The sequence below is a fragment of the Perca flavescens genome, chromosome 6 (genome assembly GCF_004354835.1).
Source record: "Perca flavescens isolate YP-PL-M2 chromosome 6, PFLA_1.0, whole genome shotgun sequence".
In the NCBI taxonomy this organism is placed as follows: Eukaryota; Metazoa; Chordata; class Actinopteri; order Perciformes; family Percidae; genus Perca; species Perca flavescens.
In genome coordinates this window covers 12,677,323-12,696,877 of record NC_041336.1, presented here as the reverse complement: position 1 = coordinate 12,696,877, position 19,555 = coordinate 12,677,323, and the positions used below count along the sequence as shown (strand labels likewise).

General features: G+C 36.4%; 2 protein-coding genes across 2 annotated transcripts; both read right to left on the bottom strand.

Annotated features, from left to right (window-relative positions):
* Positions 1-80: 80 nt before the first annotated feature.
* Positions 81-17,031, bottom strand: si:dkey-24p1.1 (B-cell receptor CD22). Its single transcript, XM_028580588.1, has 17 exons — positions 16,819-17,031; positions 16,025-16,099; positions 15,520-15,927; positions 14,816-15,094; positions 13,512-13,769; positions 13,020-13,280; positions 12,607-12,897; positions 11,884-12,162; positions 10,781-11,053; positions 9,816-10,079; positions 9,554-9,632; positions 9,404-9,467; positions 9,158-9,297; positions 8,900-8,957; positions 1,069-1,163; positions 889-952; positions 81-500 (listed from the first exon to the last, which is right to left on the bottom strand). The coding sequence occupies exons 2-17, from the start codon at positions 16,077-16,079 to the stop codon at positions 285-287; spliced, it is 3,084 nt and encodes a 1,027-aa protein (XP_028436389.1). The 5' UTR covers positions 16,080-16,099; positions 16,819-17,031; the 3' UTR covers positions 81-284.
* Positions 17,032-17,340: 309 nt separating this feature from the next.
* On the bottom strand, positions 17,341-18,480 carry irgq2 (immunity-related GTPase family, q2). The gene has a single exon (XM_028579690.1). The coding sequence runs from the start codon at positions 18,478-18,480 to the stop codon at positions 17,341-17,343; it is 1,140 nt and encodes a 379-aa protein (XP_028435491.1).
* Positions 18,481-19,555: the final 1,075 nt, after the last annotated feature.

The window sequence follows — 19,555 nt, the reverse complement described above, 5'->3', positions numbered from 1 at the left end:
CATCCATACAGGGATAGTAGTATACAGTTGTTTAAACATAATAAAATATATGACACACTGGTATCGGATCGGTACTCAGTATGGGCCGATACACAAGTTCAGGTATCGGTATCAGTATCAGAAACCAAAAAAGTGGTATCGGGCCATCTCTAGTACTTGTTACTGCACACTGTGAAAAGCATAGGCACTAAGGAAAAATAAATGTTAACATTGAAGTAAACAATATAGCAATGAAACCCCTATTGAACAATTGGCTATACCTGTAAGAGTAAGAGTATCTAAACTCAGATTTTAACCTCAGTGTACTGTGTCACCTCTTCATCAGAGCTGCTGGAGTCTCTGCCGGGTCTCTGAAGTCCAGGATTTGCCTTGAAGCTCACCTGTGAATAATTGATCTCTGTTTCCTCCTCACTGGTGTCTGTGTCATAGTTTAAGGCATTTTGAGATTTGGCTGTGTGTGCTGCGCTGACGTTCTCGTAGTCCTCCAGCCTGTCATCCTTCTAAGAGCACAACAGGGATGGTCAGATAAAGTGTGTCATTACTTCTGACAGTATCTGGATTTTATGCACAGAGAAATTCATATTAACAGACATTTGGTGCTTGTGCGGACTTGAAGATTATGTTTTCCCTGATTCAATTATTTGTTACAGGGAATCTATTTCTAAAGAGAAAACGTCCTCTTTGCTACTGTATTGTCAGCACACAGAAGTGCTATACAAAACATACTTCTGTTCTATGTTTGATTAGTAGCTTTACTGTAACCACAAACACAATATAGATCATCCACTAAAGTTACTTTGACAAACAAAATTGCCTTTAATGCTATAAGGTAATAAACTGAAAATGACACATCTAAAAAAAAAAAAATCTTGTTTATAGGTTTCTGACCTTTTTAATTGGCTTTTGCTTGGACACCATAGAATACACATCTTCCGCTTTTGTAGGATTGTGCCTAGAAAATAAATAACATATACCATCATAAATTTGCCATGTAATAAAACTTTTCTTGTTATAATATACAGTAACATGAAAAAACATATATATATATATGTATATATATATTCTCACTTTTGCTTATTTCCAAAGTGTAAAGAAGCGTAGTTGAGAGAATCATCCTGTGTGTGTCCACCTTGCTGTGTGATTGGCTTTTGTGCAGAAGGACCCTGAGCAGATGCAGACAGAAGACATCAGTGAATATATAGTAGCAACTGAATCAGGTTATTCATGCCTTTAAATGCAAGCTGTAAGCCGTCATTCATTGCTCCACAATAATGATTACTGTTCTGCCAGACAGTGAGGACAGAGCTACAGTACAGTGGGCAAAGCAAAAGCTTGATCATCAAAAGACACATCTGTCTAAAGAGGAGCTACATAAATAACTGAGTCAACGCAGATGTTTGAATAGTGGATTTTAACACTAATGTGTTAAACTGAAATTGTATGGATGCCATAAAAAGTCATAGTATAATAGGTGGAAAAAGTCATAGTATGTGGAAAAATTATAAAAGTCATAGTATAGTATGTGGAAAAAATTGTCGAAATAAATTATAGTATGTGGAAAAAGTTAAAAAAAGTCATAGAATATAGTACAGTACAGGCCAAACGTTTGGACACACCTTCTCATTCAATGTGTTTCCATTATTTTCTTGACTATTTAAATTGTAGATTCTCACTGAAGGCATCAAAACTATGAATGAACACGTGGAATTATGTACTTAACAAAAAAGTGTGAAATAACTGAGAACATATCTTATATTCTAGTTTCTTCAAAGTAGCCACCCTTTGCTCTGATTACTGCTTTGCACACTCTTGGCATTCTCTTGATGAGCTTGAAGAGGTAGTCACCTGAAATGGTTTTTCCAACAGTCTTGAAGGAGTTCCCAGAGATGCTTAGCACTTGTTGGCCCTTTTGCCTTTACTCTGCGGTCCTGCTCACCCCAAATCATCTCGATTGGGTTCATGTCCGGTGACTGTGGAGGCCAGGTCATCTGGCACAGCACTCCATCACTCTCCTTCTTGGTCAAAAAGCCCTTACACAGCCTGGAGGTGTGCATTCATCTGGTCTCTAATCTGATCTGCTGTGAACTTGTGATTTCTGAAGCTGGTGACTCGGATGAACTTATCCTCAGCAGCAGAGGTGACTCTTGGTCTTCCTTTCCTGGGGCGGTCCTTATGTGAGCCATGATGTAGCGCTTGATGGTTTTTGCGACTGCACTTGGGGACACATTCAAAGTTTTCGCAATTTTCCAGACTGACTGACCTTCATTTGTTAAAGTAATGATGGCCACTTGTTTCTCTTTACTTAGCTGATTGGTTCTTGCCATAATAGGAATTCTAATGGTTGTTCAATAGGGCTGTCGGCTGTGTATCAACGTGACTTCTGCACAACACAACTGATGGTCCCAACCCCATTAATAAGGGAAAAAATTCCACTAATTAACCCTGAGAAATTTCAAGTGACTACCTCATGAAGTTCATTGAGAGAACACCAAGGGTTTGCAGCGCTATCAAAAAAGCAAAGGGTGGCTACTTTGAGGAATCTAAAATATAAGACATGTTTTCAGTTATTTCACACTTTTTTGTTAAGTACATAATTCCATGTGTTCATTCATAGTTTTGATGCCTTCAGTGAGAATCTACAATGTAAATAGTCATGAAAATAAAGAAAACGCATTGAATGAGAAGGTGTGTCCAAACTTTTGGCCTGTACTGTATGTTGAAAAAGTAATAAAAAAAGTAGTATAGTATGTCGAAAATACGTTTTAAAAAGTCATAGTTTATAGTATGTCGAAAAAACGTAGAAAGAAAGTCATAGTATAGTATGTCAAAAAAAGTCATATTATAGTATGTCGAAAAAAGTATTTATTTTCTTAGATTTTTTGGGGACATTTCCACCTTTTAAAAAAGTCATAGTAATCGAACGTGTCGATAAAAAGTCATAGTATAGTGTGTCAAAAAAAGTTAAAAAAAATCATAGCAAGTATGTCAAAAACAGTTACAAAAGTCATAGTATAGTATGTCGAAAATAAGTCATAGTATAGTATATCGAAAAAAGGTTTAAAAAAGTCATAATATAGTATGTTGAAAAGAAGTCATAGTATAGTGTGTCGAAAAAAGTTTGAAAAAGTCTTTTAAAAAAAAGTCATAGTATAGTATGTCGAAATTTTTTTTTTAAATTCATAGTATAGTGTGTCGAAAAAGTGTTGAAAAAAATTCATAGTATAGTATGTCGAAAAAAAGTTTTGGTATGTATGTCGAAAAAAGTCTTGCTATAAGTCGAAAAAAAGATAAAAGTCATAGTATAGTATGTCGAAAAAAGTTTTAAAAAATTCATAGTCTAGCATGTCAAAAAAAGTCATAGTATAGTATGTCGAAAAAAGTTTTAAAAAGTCATAGTATAGTATGTCGAAAAAAGTAAAAAAAAAATCATAGTATGGTTTAAAAAAGTCTCTTGGTATGTATGTCGAAAAAACTTAAAATTCATATTACAGTGTGTCGAAAAAAGTTTTAAAAAGTCTTGGTAAAGTATTTCGACAAAAGTTTAAAAAAAAGTCATAGTATAGTATGTCAAAAAAAGTCATAGTATAGTATGTCGAAAAAGTGTCAAAAAAAATTCATAGTTTAGTATGTCGAAAAAAGTTTTAAAAGTCTGGGTATGTATGTCAAAAAAAGTTGAAAGTCATAGTATAGTATGTCGAAAGAAAGTCATAGTATAGTATATCGAAAAAAAGTTTAAAAAAGTCATAATATAGTATGTTGAAAAGAAGTCATAGTATAGTGTGTCGAAAAAAGTTTGAAAAAGTCTTTAAAAAAAAAGTCATAGTATAGTATGTCGAAAAGTTTTTTATTAAATTCATAGTATAGTGTGTCGAAAAAATGTTGAAAAAAATTCATAGTATAGTATGTCGAAAAAAAGTTTTGGTATGTATGTCGAAAAAAGTCTTGCTATAAGTCGAAAAAAAGATAAAAGTCATAGTATAGTATGTCGAAAAAAGTTAAAAAAAATTCATAGTCTAGCATGTCAAAAAAAGTCATAGTATAGTATGTCGAAAAAAGTTTTAAAAAGTCATAGTATAGTATGTTGAAAAAAGTTTAAAAAAATTCATAGTCTAGCATGTCAAAAAAAGTCATAGTATAGTATGTCGAAAAAAGTTTTAAAAAGTCATAGTATAGTATGTCGAAAAAAGTAAAATAAAAATCATAGTATGGTTTAAAAAAGTCTCTTGGTATGTATGTCGAAAAAACTTAAAATTCATATTACAGTGTGTCAAAAAAAGTTTTAAAAAGTCTTGGTAAAGTATTTCGACAAAAGTTTAAAAAAAAGTCATAGTATAGTATGTCAAAAAAAGTCATAGTATAGTATGTCGAAAAAGTGTCGAAAAAAGTCATAGTTTAGTATGTCGAAAAAAGTTTTAAAAGTCTGGGTATGTATGTCAAAAAAAAGTTGAAAGTCATAGTATAGTATGTCGAAAAAAACGTTTAAAAAAAAGTCATAGTATAGTGGGTCAAAAAAAGTTTTAAAAAATTCATAGTATAGTCACTATAGTGTGTCGAAATTTTTTTTTAAAAGTCATAGTATAGTATGTCGAAAAAACGTTTTAAGACAGTCATAGTATAGTATGTCGAAAAAAATTCATAGCATCTATAGTATGTAGAAAAATCATAAAACCATAAAAAAAAAAAAGTCATGGTATAGAATGTGGAAAAAAATTGTCGAAAAAAAGTTTTTAAAAACTCGAAAAAAGTTTTAAAAAGTCTCTGTATAGTATTATGAAATAGTGTCGAAAATCACATTTAAGCATTTATTCTTCATAATCCTTATGGTTTTATTCAGCACATTGCATTTTCATACACCAAAGAAAAGAACAGTTAATTTGCATTCCTGCATGTGGATTGGAGTTTGTTTATACTTCATAGACAGAGAGTCTGAGAGAGTGTGAACTGATAACCCACAAGGCCACAAAATCTAACATTCTCCTCTCCCAGATCCGTTCCCCTCCTTGTCTGTTTAGATGTACGAGCGTGACCCCAGCTGGGGCAGAAAGGGGCTAAGGATTAGATGAAGTAGTTTATGAGGTACGTCAGGAAAGGACAGAGGATTAGATGAAAGTGATTTTAGGATGTATGTCAGAAAAGGGGCAAAGGATTAGATGAAAGTGATTTTATGACGTATGCCTGTGTTTCCCTGATAAATGCCAGTACTGGATCTATATCTTTACTGTCGTCAGAAAGAAACGTCTAGAACAGGGGTGGCCAACCAGTTCAGCATAAAGAGCCACAAAAAAACACGCACCATAGCAAAAAGCCACACAACACATGCACGTCCATATTACAACAGCAACAGTGACTTCCAGATCTAATGAAAGTCATAATACATAGCAGTTTTCATAGTTTTTTTTTTCTTACTTAGATTGACTCAGTGGGAAACCTGACAGTTTTTGTTATCCACAATCCTTTTTAGGTCTGGTTGTACTCTGTTGTGGCCACTCTTTCACTCATTTGTCACTAGAGGGGCTTTCAAACAATCAGCAGTAAAAGGGTTAATGAGGAAGGTGATCTGTGGCTGCTTTTTTTCCTCAGGTTGCAGAATCTGTCCATAAATAAAAACTCTGCTGCATAATTTTTTATTTTTAAACTTATCTGAGTTGTTTCAAAAAGTAAAAAAAAAATCTACCAATAACACAGCCCCCAGCCACACAGTAAGAGCCTCAAAGGAGCAGGCAAAGAGCCGCATGTGGCTCAAGAGCCACAGGTTCGCCACCCCTGGTCTAGAAGGCTGCTATCTTTATTGTTTGTAAGAATGTGCAAGTCATGTATACAATTGATTGTGTTCAAATGTCACTCCCCTTTTCCCAAATGTGCATTTAAGCTCACTGTTCCTTCCACTCATTTGAAGAATCTTTTACACACGAGCTACGTGCTTCTTGTGAACTTGTATTCCTCCTGTTTTGCAAAATACAGTACCGGCCAAAAGTTTGGACACACCTTCTCACCCTTTGCTTTTTTATTAATAAGGGAAAAACTTCCACTAATTAACCCTGACAAAGCACACCTGTGAAGTGAAAACCATTTCAGGTGACTACCTCATGAATCTCATTGAGCGAACACCAAGGGTTTGCAGAGTTATCAAAAAAACCAAAGGGTGGCTACTTTGAAGATTCTAAAATATAAGACATGTTTTCAGTTATTTCACACTTTTTTGTTAAGTACATAATTCCATATGTGTTCATTCATAGTTTTGATGACTTCAGTGAGAATCTACAATGTAAATAGTCATGAAAATAAAGAAACACATTGAATGAGGAAGTGTGTCCAAACTTTTGGCCTGTACTGTATATCTTTTAATAAAATACAAAAACCCAACTTGGTTTTAGTCTTAGTCTGTCTTATTTGTTTCACTTTACTAAACTCTCAAACTCTACCCCCTGTTGCAAAGGAAACTTCCACAACAAACCTGGCGACGAGATGGGGGATCATGTGGACTTGCGATCCGAGATCAAACGATCTTTGCCTCTACCTCGCCCAAAAAGCATTCAGAGAGAGAGGATCAGAAACCACGGAGGGCTCTACTGACCCAACACTGATCTATTAAGACGAAAGCAATTTCAAGCAGCAGGGTAAGATCAAACTCTAATTTAAATTGAATTAAGAGTAATTTGAATTGGCTGTTGTAAACTTCCAGAAACAAATACTGACATTGGAAACTGAAATAGGACAACCATTTTGGGGTTATTTGTATACATTTTGGGTGGTCCTTTAAATTTGGGTGATTACATTTGTGATCATTCTAGCAGTAATTCTGAGCCACAGATCTCTATCCACACGGGTGTGACGTTTTTTTTTTTATAGATTTTCAGGGGACAAATCTAATTAGATTTTGAAGTAAATCTAATAAACGTTTTTTCAGAAACTGTTAGGTTTTTTCGTGCGTGGGTTTTTCCGAAATAAGATAGAAACCTGGCCTTACAGTGATGATTGTAAGTAGGATGGGTAACGGATCGAGCGGATCGAGGACGAGAGTGTCTGCCGTATTGGTCAAAATATTTTAATTTTTTTTTGGTTTCCTTTAAATTCGGGCAAATTGAAAATGTTGAAACAGGGATTAGAAGAACAAGAGGTAAAACTAATGAAAAAAGACTAAATTAAGACAGAGGCAGGCAAAGAATGCAAAAACACACATGCACCAATAACCTCCTCATCAGTTCTAACCAAAGCCCATGTTCTGAGCTTTCTCTAAAAACCAGAAAGACAAGCTGGAGAAACGGAGGGACGAAGAACTCTTGGACAGGACCGACAGCATCAGTCACACCTGCATCGGGTGGAAAGACCAACAAGTATGTAAGAAAACCAAGCGTTTGTCTGCATGTTACAACATATGGCAACATATGGAGCGCGGACCCAAAAAAGGCCGTCCTTCCCGCGAAGGACGTGGTCGAGCCAGAAGAGGCCGAGGCGGGTAGCGTGGGCAAAATTATCAGCCCAACAAACCAGACCAGTGTTGGTACTGCAAGGACTTTGGACATTGGGTATGTAACTGCCCGAAGAAAAAGCAAAAAACACCTCAGACAAAGAACAACACCTGTCCCTCTGTTTGACGGAGTCCAAAAAACTGATGAGGAAGGTAGTGCTGACACACACACACACACACACACCCGAAACAATGGTAAAGATTGTTTCCAACGATTTGTCAAGTGCTAGGACGAACCTCTGACAATTGAAGAACATGGAAGATGCTATTGGCAAAAATAGATATAATCATTAAAGTAATTTGTGCATTGTGATTAGGTTGTAATCAAAAGGGTGGAATGTAATGGGAAAAATTACATTTAAGCATAATTCCTTATATTTTTATGTTTTATTTCTACTTTAATTCTCTCACATTATTGAAAGACAGTTTATCTCAGTTTCTGCTTAACTGCTGAGGTGTCCAGTCTGGAACATAATGTGAGCTGTTTGTCTGAACAGATAAAGGTACGAGGTCACCCTAAAACTATCTCTAGTTTTCCCATGCCAGTTAAGATGTAACTGGGGGGGTGAAAGTCGTACAGGGAGGAGGAGGCGAAATGGCTCCGAGATGTCTGCATGTGTATCAGATTGCCTGTAAGAATTGTAGCGTCATAATAATCCAAGTGCATGTGTGCTGTCACTCTGAAGATGCATATAAGCCTAGTGTTTCTGTTCACTCATTTGAGAAAACTGACTCCACACTGGGCTGCGGCCTTTTGTAAAATCATGTTGCTCCTATTTGCAATAGTTGCAAATGTTTTTAATAAAATACAAAAACCCAACTTGGTTCTAGTCTCAGTCTGTCTCATTTGTTTCAATTTACTAAACTCTGAAAACGTACCCCCCTGCTGCAAAGGAAACTTCCACGACATTATAGTATGTCGAAAAAAAGTAAAAAAATTCATAGTATAGTATGTTGAAAAAGTGTCAAAAAAAGTCATAGTGTAGTAGCCATAGTATAGTATGTCGAAAAAAAATGGAAAAAAGTTATTATTGCAGAAAAAAGTAAAAACTAATTCATATGTTAAAAAAAAAAGTTATAGTATAGTAGGCCTATTTCCCAAAAAATTCATAGTATAGTTTGTCAGAAAAGTCATAGTATAGTGCAGTATGTCGAAAAAAGTTAAAAAGTCATAGAATAATATGTCGGAAAAAAAGTATAATATAGTATGTCAAAAAATGATATATAACAAAAAATTGTCAAAAAAGTCACAGTATAGTTTGTCGAAAAAAGTAAACAAAAAGTCTATAGTATAGAATGTTGAAAAAGTGTTGGGATAAAGTCATAGTATTGTGTTTCAAAAAAAGTAAAAAAAAATAAAAGTCAGAGTATAGTATGTTGAAAAGAAAGAAAAAAGAAATAAAAAAGTTGGAAAAAAATTGCTTGACCCACTTGTTTTCCGGAGGGCGGATTCACAGTACAGTAAACGCTGGTGACGTTGGATGCAGGGCTGTGGAATGACAACAACAACAGAACCATGCATAGTCAGTGATTGACTAATAAATGACAGGGAAGACTCATTGTGCCATTCGTGTCTGAAGGATCTTAAATGGATGCTTTGACTCCAGCATGAGGAGCAGCATCCAGCTCTCTGTCCTACAGAGTGTGCCTTGTCCTGGGTGGGGACAGTGTGTGTGGCTGCTGTCTTACGTGTTGTCTGGACGGGGCTGGCATCGTTGGCCATTTGGACGCCGCGGCGGGTCTGACAAGAGGTCATCTCTGCTCCTGAAAGGTCCGGCCATACCGGGGTCGCTCATCCGATTTCTCCTCCTGGCGTCATTCCACAAGCCCTGATATGGTTTACACAGACATACATGCACACACACATAAAATAGTCATTTTTGTCTAAATATGTTCAATAAAAAAGCAGAAAGAGTTGCACAAGTGAGTCATCACCAGAAAACCAAAACCGGTCGCTGTGTTCATAGCTCCTTGTTGAATTGATTTCTTCCTCCTGTGTCTGAAACATGACAGGGACATAACAGTGGTTATGCATGCCAATTACACACGCCAAATGGTATGTGAAATATATTTGTTTTACTTTACCTGTAGACAAAGACAATCACAATGATTATGAACAGGATAAAAAGAAAAAGAAAGATGTACAGGAACTTCATCAATGTTTCTGTGGTTAAAAGAGACAGAACATCAGTATACAGACACAAATGTGTAAACAAGTAGCACAGTTTCAAACTGCTGTGATTTTATCAGAGGAAAAGTGTTTTGTCAATTCTGATTGCACAATACCTCTAACATGTCTCCCTTTCGAAAATAAATGAAAGCAAACGAGGCCTTGAAATCCACTCACGGTCAAACAGATGGACTGGGTCAGACTTTCTTTGATTTATTTCATTTCTTGCGATGCAGTAGTAGCTTCCCGGCTCGTTTGAAGACACTGTGTAGGTCTGATCGTTAAACACTTTTACATCCCCTTCCTCAGCGTTTATCTTGTACCATGAATAGTGTGTGACTGGGGGATAGCTCTGACTGCTGCAGCTCAGCTTGACAGATCTCGTTCCGTCAGGCTGCCGCTGCTCTGCTGCTGTCGTGATACTGGTGTGTTTTGGAGCATCTAAACAGGGTCATTTGAAATAAAGTAAAGCAAGACAAAATTATGTACTTTGACATATTAGTGTACAAAGATCATACAGGAATGACAGCACAAATGAAACTATACTTAAAAGCCACTGTGTGTAGAATTTTAAGTTTTCCTTTTGGCATCCGCCAGTGGTCGTTTTATAAAAGACACCGTGGCAAAGCCATGCACTGCTCACACCCTTGCCCACCATATGCCACAAGAACAACTGAAAGATGCTATAATCATATTAAAATTCAGTGACAGTGACTTTGGATATTTTAATGTTTTCAAAATTATTAGCAGAAATGTGATTCAGACATTTCTGTCATGCTTCTGTATAAGGGATTTGTCTACATCACATTTAAAGGTAACCTTGGAAGTTTTTGACATCTACTAGCACTGAAACAATGTTTTTGCAATGCACATCCTGACTTTAGTTATTGCCAGTTAGTAAGAGTAACGCACCATGAAATAAAGCGTTTCATTAGATTTACATTATTCCAAAAACCAACGTTGCAAATGACGAAGGATTCAACATTCAACACGTTGACTTGTGGATACACAAGTGTTTTGGTGAGAAACACAAACAATTTTATGCAAGAAAACCTCACTGCTCTCGGACAGCCCAATCTGTATTTGTATGTAATATCTCCTAGTTAATGTGTACAGCACCCTGAGTGCATCAGTCTACTCACACTTGACTTTGACCTCAGCCTTCTGTGAGTTTCCAGTTCCAATACCATTACTGGCTGCACAGCTGTACTCTCCGCTGTCTGAAGGACTGACCGACTTCAAAAAAAGAAATGTCTGGCCTTTCTGGATGATTTCATTCTTCCCATTAATCATCTTCATCCAGGTGACGGAGGTCACTGGTGGGTGGGACTGGGCACTGCAATTTAACTTCAATGACTTGTTTTCATTCACGAGCAAAGCAGGCTCAGCTTTTACAGTCACGTCTTTGGGACGATCTGCATTTATCAAAAAGAGAAGAGTCAGATCTAAACCTAGTGAGTTATTTTATATATATATATATATATATATATATATATATATATATATATATATATATATATATATATATCAGCATACATTTAAATTTAGAGGAGGGCCATTCCAGGTAAGTCTTTATCTATGTAGGTGGTGTACTTTATAAACATGAGAACAACACATGCACACCTGTAAAATATAATAAAAAATAAACATGTACAACTTAAAGTTATGACAGAGATTGAAGTAAAAGTAGAATACTACACAATATAAATGAACCATTCCAAGTAAGTCATGCATTCACAATTTTAGGCAGAATAGTTTAAGCAGCAAAATGCACTTAAAAGTAAAAAGAATTAAAAGTATAAGTATTCAGTAGGTGTTATATTATATTACTGTCATTACTACAGATGCATTACTTTGTAAGCAGTAGCATATTTTATTGTCTAATGTGTAGTTTGAACTACTTTATTACTTTATACTGTTCAGTAGTTTATCTATAATACTGCATCATATTTTTTGAAGTTGTTTTGTATGTACAAATCTAGCTCTTCAAAGTAACTGAATTTAGTAAGTTAGTAACAATACTGTGTGTCAAATAAAGGTAGTGGAATTGAAGTATAAAGTGGCAAAAAATGGAAGTAAAGCATAAGTACCTCAAAATTGTACTTTAACTAAACTATTGTACCAAAAACTAGAGATGTAATCAAAATGATTTCACATGTAAATGATAGCTGAAGATCTACTTTATGGAAAGTTTTGGTTTTGATGATTTGTTTGGAAAAAGCCAATGCACTGCTGAATCACTCACATTTAACCATCAATGTTTTTGGTTTGCTTGTGTTTGAACCTTCGCTGTTTGTGGCGCCGCAGGTGTAAACTCCTGTGTGAGTTGACGTTACATTGAATTTGTGGAGGAGAGTGTTAGAACGCCAATAAAAAAGCACTTCTGAGGACTGAGGTTTTGATTTGGAAGTCCTTGTCAAGGTGAGCGTTGACGGTGGGAAGCTTTCAACAGTGCAGTTGATGGTGATGAGCTGATCTTCTGTGAGCTCAGTAACCATAGTCAGCATGGGTTCAGTTGGAGGATCTGTAGAGAGGAAGCAGCTGTGTGATTTTCAGGAGAATTCATTCATTTTCCAACATGTTGCATGATAATTCAGGAGTAGTCTATGAACAGGAAGTCAACTTCTGTCCTGAAAGCTTAAACACTTCAGAGTTTGACACTCTCATGTATGTCTGTTGAATACAGGGCTACAACCAGCAGCATGTTAGCTTAGCATAAAACAGATGGAGCTGCTAGCCTGGTTCTGTCCAAAGGTAGCTTAGTTTGTCAACTAGCATCTCTAAACTTCATTAATTTACACATATCTCATTTGTTTAATCCGTATAGAAACTGAAGTCTAAAAAAGAATAGATTTTTTTTTTTGATTGAGTCAATCAGATGTAAATTTTTGTAGTACTCAAACTTCATGTAAAAGTTGAGAGGAACTCAAATATCACAGAACATTTTCAGCATACCACAATTACTTACAGAGTACTTCTATGCACACCGGCGCACTATTGTCTCCTGTATTGATTGTGTTGGTTGCATTGCACATGTAACATGCTTCATCTGCTCTCTCTACTTTGTAGACATATAGCACATTATCTACAGAATTCTTGGACGTCCACTTTGAGGAGTCAATCGGTTTCTTCATGTCGTAGCGGTACCAGGAGTAATAGTTTGGGGCAGGGTTGGCATCAGTGGTACAATGCAATGTAAGGACGCTACCAACTTTCACTTTTTTATCAACATAACTGATGGATGTCTTCCTCGGGCCATCTGGAAGGAAGAAATAATTAAATATTATTAATATGCTTTCAATGTTGATGCGGTCTAATAATTTATTTACTTTTCATCATCATCATCAACTCTCTGACAAACATGCAGCACCAGGAACTTACATTCAACTGTAATTAGAAGTGGCTGTGATGTTCCAGTACCCAGAGTGTTGGTGGCACTACATGTGTACGAGCCACCGTTCTCAGGCTGGATTCTTTCAAAAACATATTGTTGTGTTTGTTTCTGATGAACAGCTTTCCCATCTTTAAACCAAGAGTAGGTGCTAGGTGGTGGGTTGCTTCTCTTCACGTTACATGTCAAAGTCATTTTTTCCAATTGTTTAACTACAGAAGCAGAGGACTCCACCTCAACTTCGGGCCAATCTGAAACAGAAGATATTCTTTTTTTAGGCTGATTCATAATTAGTATCCACTAAGAATGCTAAAGTATATTTATTAAATGAAAACACATTGTTTAAAATCTTACAAAGGTTTTTGTTTTGCTAATACCACATCAAAATGTAAACATGTACAGCAGTATTACAGGAGTTAACTACAGAGAATCACAAACACACCAAATTAAAGAATTCAAGTAAAAACATAGGAAGTACTCACACTGAACTTTAATAGAGACTGGGCTTGATTGTGTTGTCCCATGTTTGTTTGTAGCTTTACAATGGTATTCTCCATTCTGTGACTCCATAATTGATGTGATCTCCCATACTGCCCCTGTCTCCACTGCAGCCTCTTGTTTATCTTTAAACCAGGTAAAGGTGGGGGCAGGACTTCCTTTGGCGGAGCAAGTGAGAGTTACAGATTGTCCATCCACAATGTTCTGAGAGCTTATTTCAGCCGAGGTGTATTTGGGAGCATCTGTGTCAACAAATTAAATAAAGTCGGGGGAAATCAGTCAACTCACAGCAATAGATGGATTATTTACGGCAAACAATTATGCATACTGTATTTGATTATAGTCCCATTTTATTTAAAGTGGAACCTTAAGTGATTTAACAAATAGCCAAAGTATGAGTTTAGCAAAAGTAATCTACATGAATATAAGCTAGATGAGTATAATTTAATACAACAGACAACAGACGTGTAGTTAACAAATTAAAGTGTTATTTTTCAATGGAACATGAAGTTACACTAATGTACATCCCCACTTGCTACAGCATAGTAGCAAGCTTAAGACCAGTAGAGACTAAACCAACCCCCTATTTATTTCTCTTTCCCTTTCTTTTTTTCTTGTTGTTATTGTTTTGTCTGTTTGTTTTAACACTGTTGTTTGCTTCTTGGTTTGTTTGATTAGTTTTTTGGAATTACCGGATAAGTTACCTCTAAAAGACACACACGTTTGTTTGTTTGTATTTGTAATTTTTTTTGTAATTTTCTCTTTTTTTCATTACTACTTAAAACACACGACAAAGAAGAATGATTTAAACGTAGGAGCAGCACCTGCAGGCATTGATAACTTAAATATTATTTTGCAAAACATTACATGTCATGAACACTTAGGTTCAACTCCTCATCTTGGTGAATGAGGACTTCTATGTGGAAAACCTTTGTTTTTTATTTCAATCTGTGTTGTTGACGTATACATTAGAGGCATACATATAGTTTGAGTTATAAACAGAGAAAAAATATTAATGTGCAATTCTCAACTGATCAACATCAAAATATATAGGCCTCTTTCTACTGCTGTGATAATACATCTTACTGATGTCAAAAGATTAAAGGTACAGCTAGATTCCTAGTTTTAGCTGTTTTATACCTATACATCAATTGGGGGAGGGGTTAAGGGTTAATATGGTGCAGGTGCAACCCTTAATTTACATTTGGATTACAGATTGTTTGATTTCATATCAGTAGAAGGCTAAATATGACCCATTTAAGACATGATATCAACATTATGAACTTACATTCAACAGTTACACTGATATTTTTAATCAAATATTTGTCTTCATTATCTTGTGTTTTGCATGAAAACTCCTTCCCATCGTCATTCCAGTCGACTGTCAGATTGACGGTGGTGCTTTTCGTTTTTTCCTCGTTCCTTTGCTGAGGCGTTGGGGACAGTTGTGTCAAACCTCCAATTTGTAGCGTTGAAGTACATGAACTTGAAGTGGAGCATGTGAGTGTTATCATGCCAGGTCCGTTTACAGCTGCTGGTTTCTCAAAAGTGATTGGGCATGGATTTTCTGCCATTGTGAAAATTAGATGATTTTAAGAGAAATAAAATGAATATAATGAATAGCTATTGATAGTAAATCAGTAATAATATTTTATCAGTAATACAGTATGTCACAAATACATATTTTCAATATTAATTCTTACTTTTTCTACCTTAAACATGCCTGTATAAATATAGTAGGCTACTACTTACTGTGATAATATGAAAGACTTAGCTAGTCCTTGACAAATGTATTATGGGTATGATCATAACCCTACAACTTTTTCTTGAATAATTCTTAAAATGTGTTTCTTATAATAATCATGTTGAATTTTAACTCAACAAATCTGATCATTTCTGCCTCCAGATGAGCTTATTGCTTAATGTTTGCATAACTAATTTTATTGGTCTATATTTTATGAAAATATCTTTCAGCACTCTTGATTTACTTACCTGTAACTGTGAGCTTAGTCAGCTGATCTGGGTCAGTTATCCATCTATCCTTAGGCTTTTTTCCTACAAATCTGAAAGCATAGTTTCCACTGTCACTTTTGTTTAGGTTGCAGATTAAAATACTGATCATCTTTGGTGGAGATCCAGAAGGATTGTTCCAATTTAAAGATGGAGAGCCGGTAACTCTATCTGCAAAATCTGAACTGACAGGACGCACTGTTTCATTTGTGCTGTAAATGACAGTGCCAATCCAATCATTTTCATGCCAACTTGGATTCTTTATCCAAAACCAGTATGCATCATCATAATTTGTGAGTGTGACCTCGCATTTGATTTCAATGCAGGACCCCTCTGTGGCTGTCAGGAGACGGTCTTTTAGTGTGAAGGTGTTTGTGGCAAAAGAAACATCTGTGGTGACGAAAACACAGATGTAAAAGTCAGGACTTGAATGCAAATGTTGTTAAAAGCAAACATTGTTATCATAGTGGAATATAAAAATTCCTACTTTTTATTAGGGCCAGACATACCAACCAACAGACTGCCAGAGAATTCATTTTCATGTGGCACTAAAGCTCGATATCTGAAACAAAGAGATGAATAAAATGTGTGTGTTCAATATTGGACGTCGTATAATATTCTTTTCATTTACTATAAACTAGCAATGTCAGTAGGAAGGCTTTTATGTATTGTATTCGATGCAAATGCAGATACAAAATTCTTCGTCTTTTTTTTTTTCTTTTCCGGAGTTGTTTGAGTAGTCTGCTTTGTCTTTCTCATTTCAAGCTTGTTGGAAATTCTCCAGCATTGCAAAATATATCTTTTCTGAAACAAATAGTGTTTCAGTAGAAAAAGATTGAAAGAAAAAGACTAAGACAAAATGTTGAGATTAAATGTTTTGTTGCAGTGTAGTTGTAATTATTGTGTCTTGATACAGCAGAGCCCAAACATGACATTTTTAGGCTTCCAATTACAGGTTCATTTTCTATTTCCTTACAGTACCTAAAATATTACGTGGAGGTCATTGTCTTTATTTTACATCAACTGTTTGTTTAAATCACTTTGCTCTGCTTGTCAAAAATAATAGTGTTTTTAAAAGCTCAATATACAGCATACTTCACTTACAAATGCCACTGTATACTTATTTAGAAACATAAAATTTCTCTAGACACAGACATTGTACCTCATCAATGATTGACACGGAATCTTCACGGACAGAGATTACTTTTTTAGTTAAATTAGGCAGTCAAATAGAGGAACTATTTAAGACTGAAAGATTTAAAAAAATAAGCTTGTTCTTACCTCAGAAGATTCACTTAAAGCAGCCCGTAGCACACACCATCCTTCATTAAGTAAGAGTAAGATTTTTTAAAAAAAAGGAAGTTGTCACAGTTCAACTAAAATCTTGTAAAATTTGCATGGCCAATCATGCAAGCCAGAGAACATAATCTTTTATAATTGTACTGATGAAGGTGATAGGATTTTCTCCTTCAACTTGCTCGCTACAATAGGCATAACAACATTCCTCTTACTTCCTCTGTTCATTGGTTTTGCTAATAGGGAAAGTGAAAGTGTTCTTCATCAAAATCTGTTCAGGGTGGGTTTTTGGCACTGAGCAGCTTACAGTATTTGACATCTATTTGCAGAATGTATGCTTACACAGTATTTACATGATTTACTTCTAGCTCATTAAAAAGTGTGAAAACGTAGGCTATCAAAAGATTTCTGAAGTATTGTATAAATTGTGTGTTTCTTATATCCCAAAACGTAAAGGTAAATCACACATAAACAGGAAACCTTACACAAAGAAAAAAACATTTGATTTTACTTCCCCTCCCCAAGAGCAACAGCCACTATCTTCTCAGCATCAGCTGCCATTTCATCCATGGCGCTGTTTAATGCTTGCAGCATGGCAGAGAAGGAGCGGCTGGCAGAACGGGCATGAACGGGCATCGCCATCTCCACCAGTTTAGATGAAACCGTGGCCAAGTCTTTTTCTGTCGCTGCCAGCCGCTTTTTCACTTCACCTTTAGTAACCTCCACTGACAACACACAAGTCCGCAGCCCTTTAAGTCTTGTTGGTTCCATGCCCCGCTGTCGGGCCAGTCGCTCGACCGAATCATCGTCCAGGCACAGAGATAATTGTGCTTTGGTTAGAATCCGCACTGCGACACTCGAGTCCACCATGGAGGCCACAAAGGGAACAGGAATAGCCGACACCCCACCAGATAACGAGGCAGCTGCCCATACTAGGGCTTTGAATGCTTCCTTTTTCTGAGTGACCAGAGTGGAGGTAAGGGTCGGGAGAGCCAAGAGAAGGGCGTGGGCTCGGATCTCTGGAAGGTCTCCTCCCATGTCCTCCAACAGGCCGGGGAAGTCAAAGTTCTCCAGGGTGGAGGGTCTCACCAGGTAGACTTTAGGCAGCGTCACACCCTGAGATGTCAGCACTTCCAGACTGGCTTTCCTCTTTTCTTCTAGGCTTTTTTCTGTGTCTTTTGCTGAAGCTAAGAGAATAAAATACACTGTTTGCCGCTGCTGTGACCGGGCCTCCAAGAACACGTCCACACTGTTGGGTTGGGGCGTCTGTGTGAATGTCATTAAGACGGCATTATAGCGGGGGAATTTAACTCTATCCATGTATCCCTCGGGTTCAAATGGAGAGGCGGATGGGACAGGTGGCAGATCCCACAGGCGAAAGTCAGGGTGTTTAGGGTTTGGGTAAACTGCCAATTCCTCTGGGGCAACAGATGATGGAGACGGAGCTGCTCCGTCGTCCCCAGGACCGAGGCCAAGGAGGGAGTTTATAAAGGCAAATTTTTCATCCCCACGGGCCCCCATCACAGCTAAGTTGATCCTGCTGATCAGGAGATCTTCCACTGCATCCTTGACATCTGATAACTTATTGAGCTCTATGGACTCTTTGATGGTCTCTAGGAGGTTCAGGCTTCTGAAAACATCAGCCATTTCTGTAAAAAGATAAAGATTGCAATACTTTATTATAGCAAAGGCCAGAAAGACCCTATAAATAGTTGAGGATTAATAAAAGACAAAGCATTAAAAACAATCTACTTTATCATACTGGTAATTGTAACAATATACATGATGGCATCTAACGCATTGATAAAAACAAACAAAATTGCCAGCTTTTCAATAGTAAACTTGTAACATAATCCGAGAAGAAACCCAAAAGCAAATTATATATCTGGTGTCACAAGAAACCTGCTCATTCACCACTGGTGTACATCATGTTTAAACTTGAGCTGAAGGTTTACGTTGTCCATTTTAAACCAATGAAATATTGATTTTCTGGCAAGGCAATGTTTCAATTCAACAAAATCCTGCACACACTCACCTACAGATCTGGAAGAGAAGCAGCCCTGTGGTTGAAAAATGCGTTCCAAGTTGTCAAATGTTGATTCTTCTGCAGCTCTGAAGGACCAGCAGCGTCAGGTTGATCTATTTAAAGTGTCTGACCGTCTAGCTAGTGGAACATCTAATCCTGTTAGCTCAGTCTTAATCCAAAATCACTTTAAGCACATTCATGCACACCGTGTGTGTATGTAAAGCTATCTTCTTTCATGCATACCCCGTACTTTCATGCACAAGCACATACATAAAGATGCAAACACGTTTAAATAAAGACATAAAATCAAATCATTTGTAACGTCAACATTTATTTTTACAGCTTACATTATTCTCATTACACAGCAAATATTCACTAATAACTTGTTATCCAAGAAAGGATTACAAAAACTCATGTTCCTCTACACTTTCAAAGGTCAAGAACTCAAAGACAGCAAGTATAAGCAAGTATTTTTACTTAATTTTTACATTTGATTTTAGTATAAACTCTATGTGTGAATTAAAGGACAGACCACCTATTTTGTAATTTAGGTATGTAACACTTGTTGGGTAATGTTGATACACAGAACCTGCAAAGAGGTTGTTTACTGAATGTGGGTATATCCCTTCTTCAACGTTAATACACACAAAAACAGAAATATGCCTATACGGTATGTTTCATTTTCTTTTCCTGTAT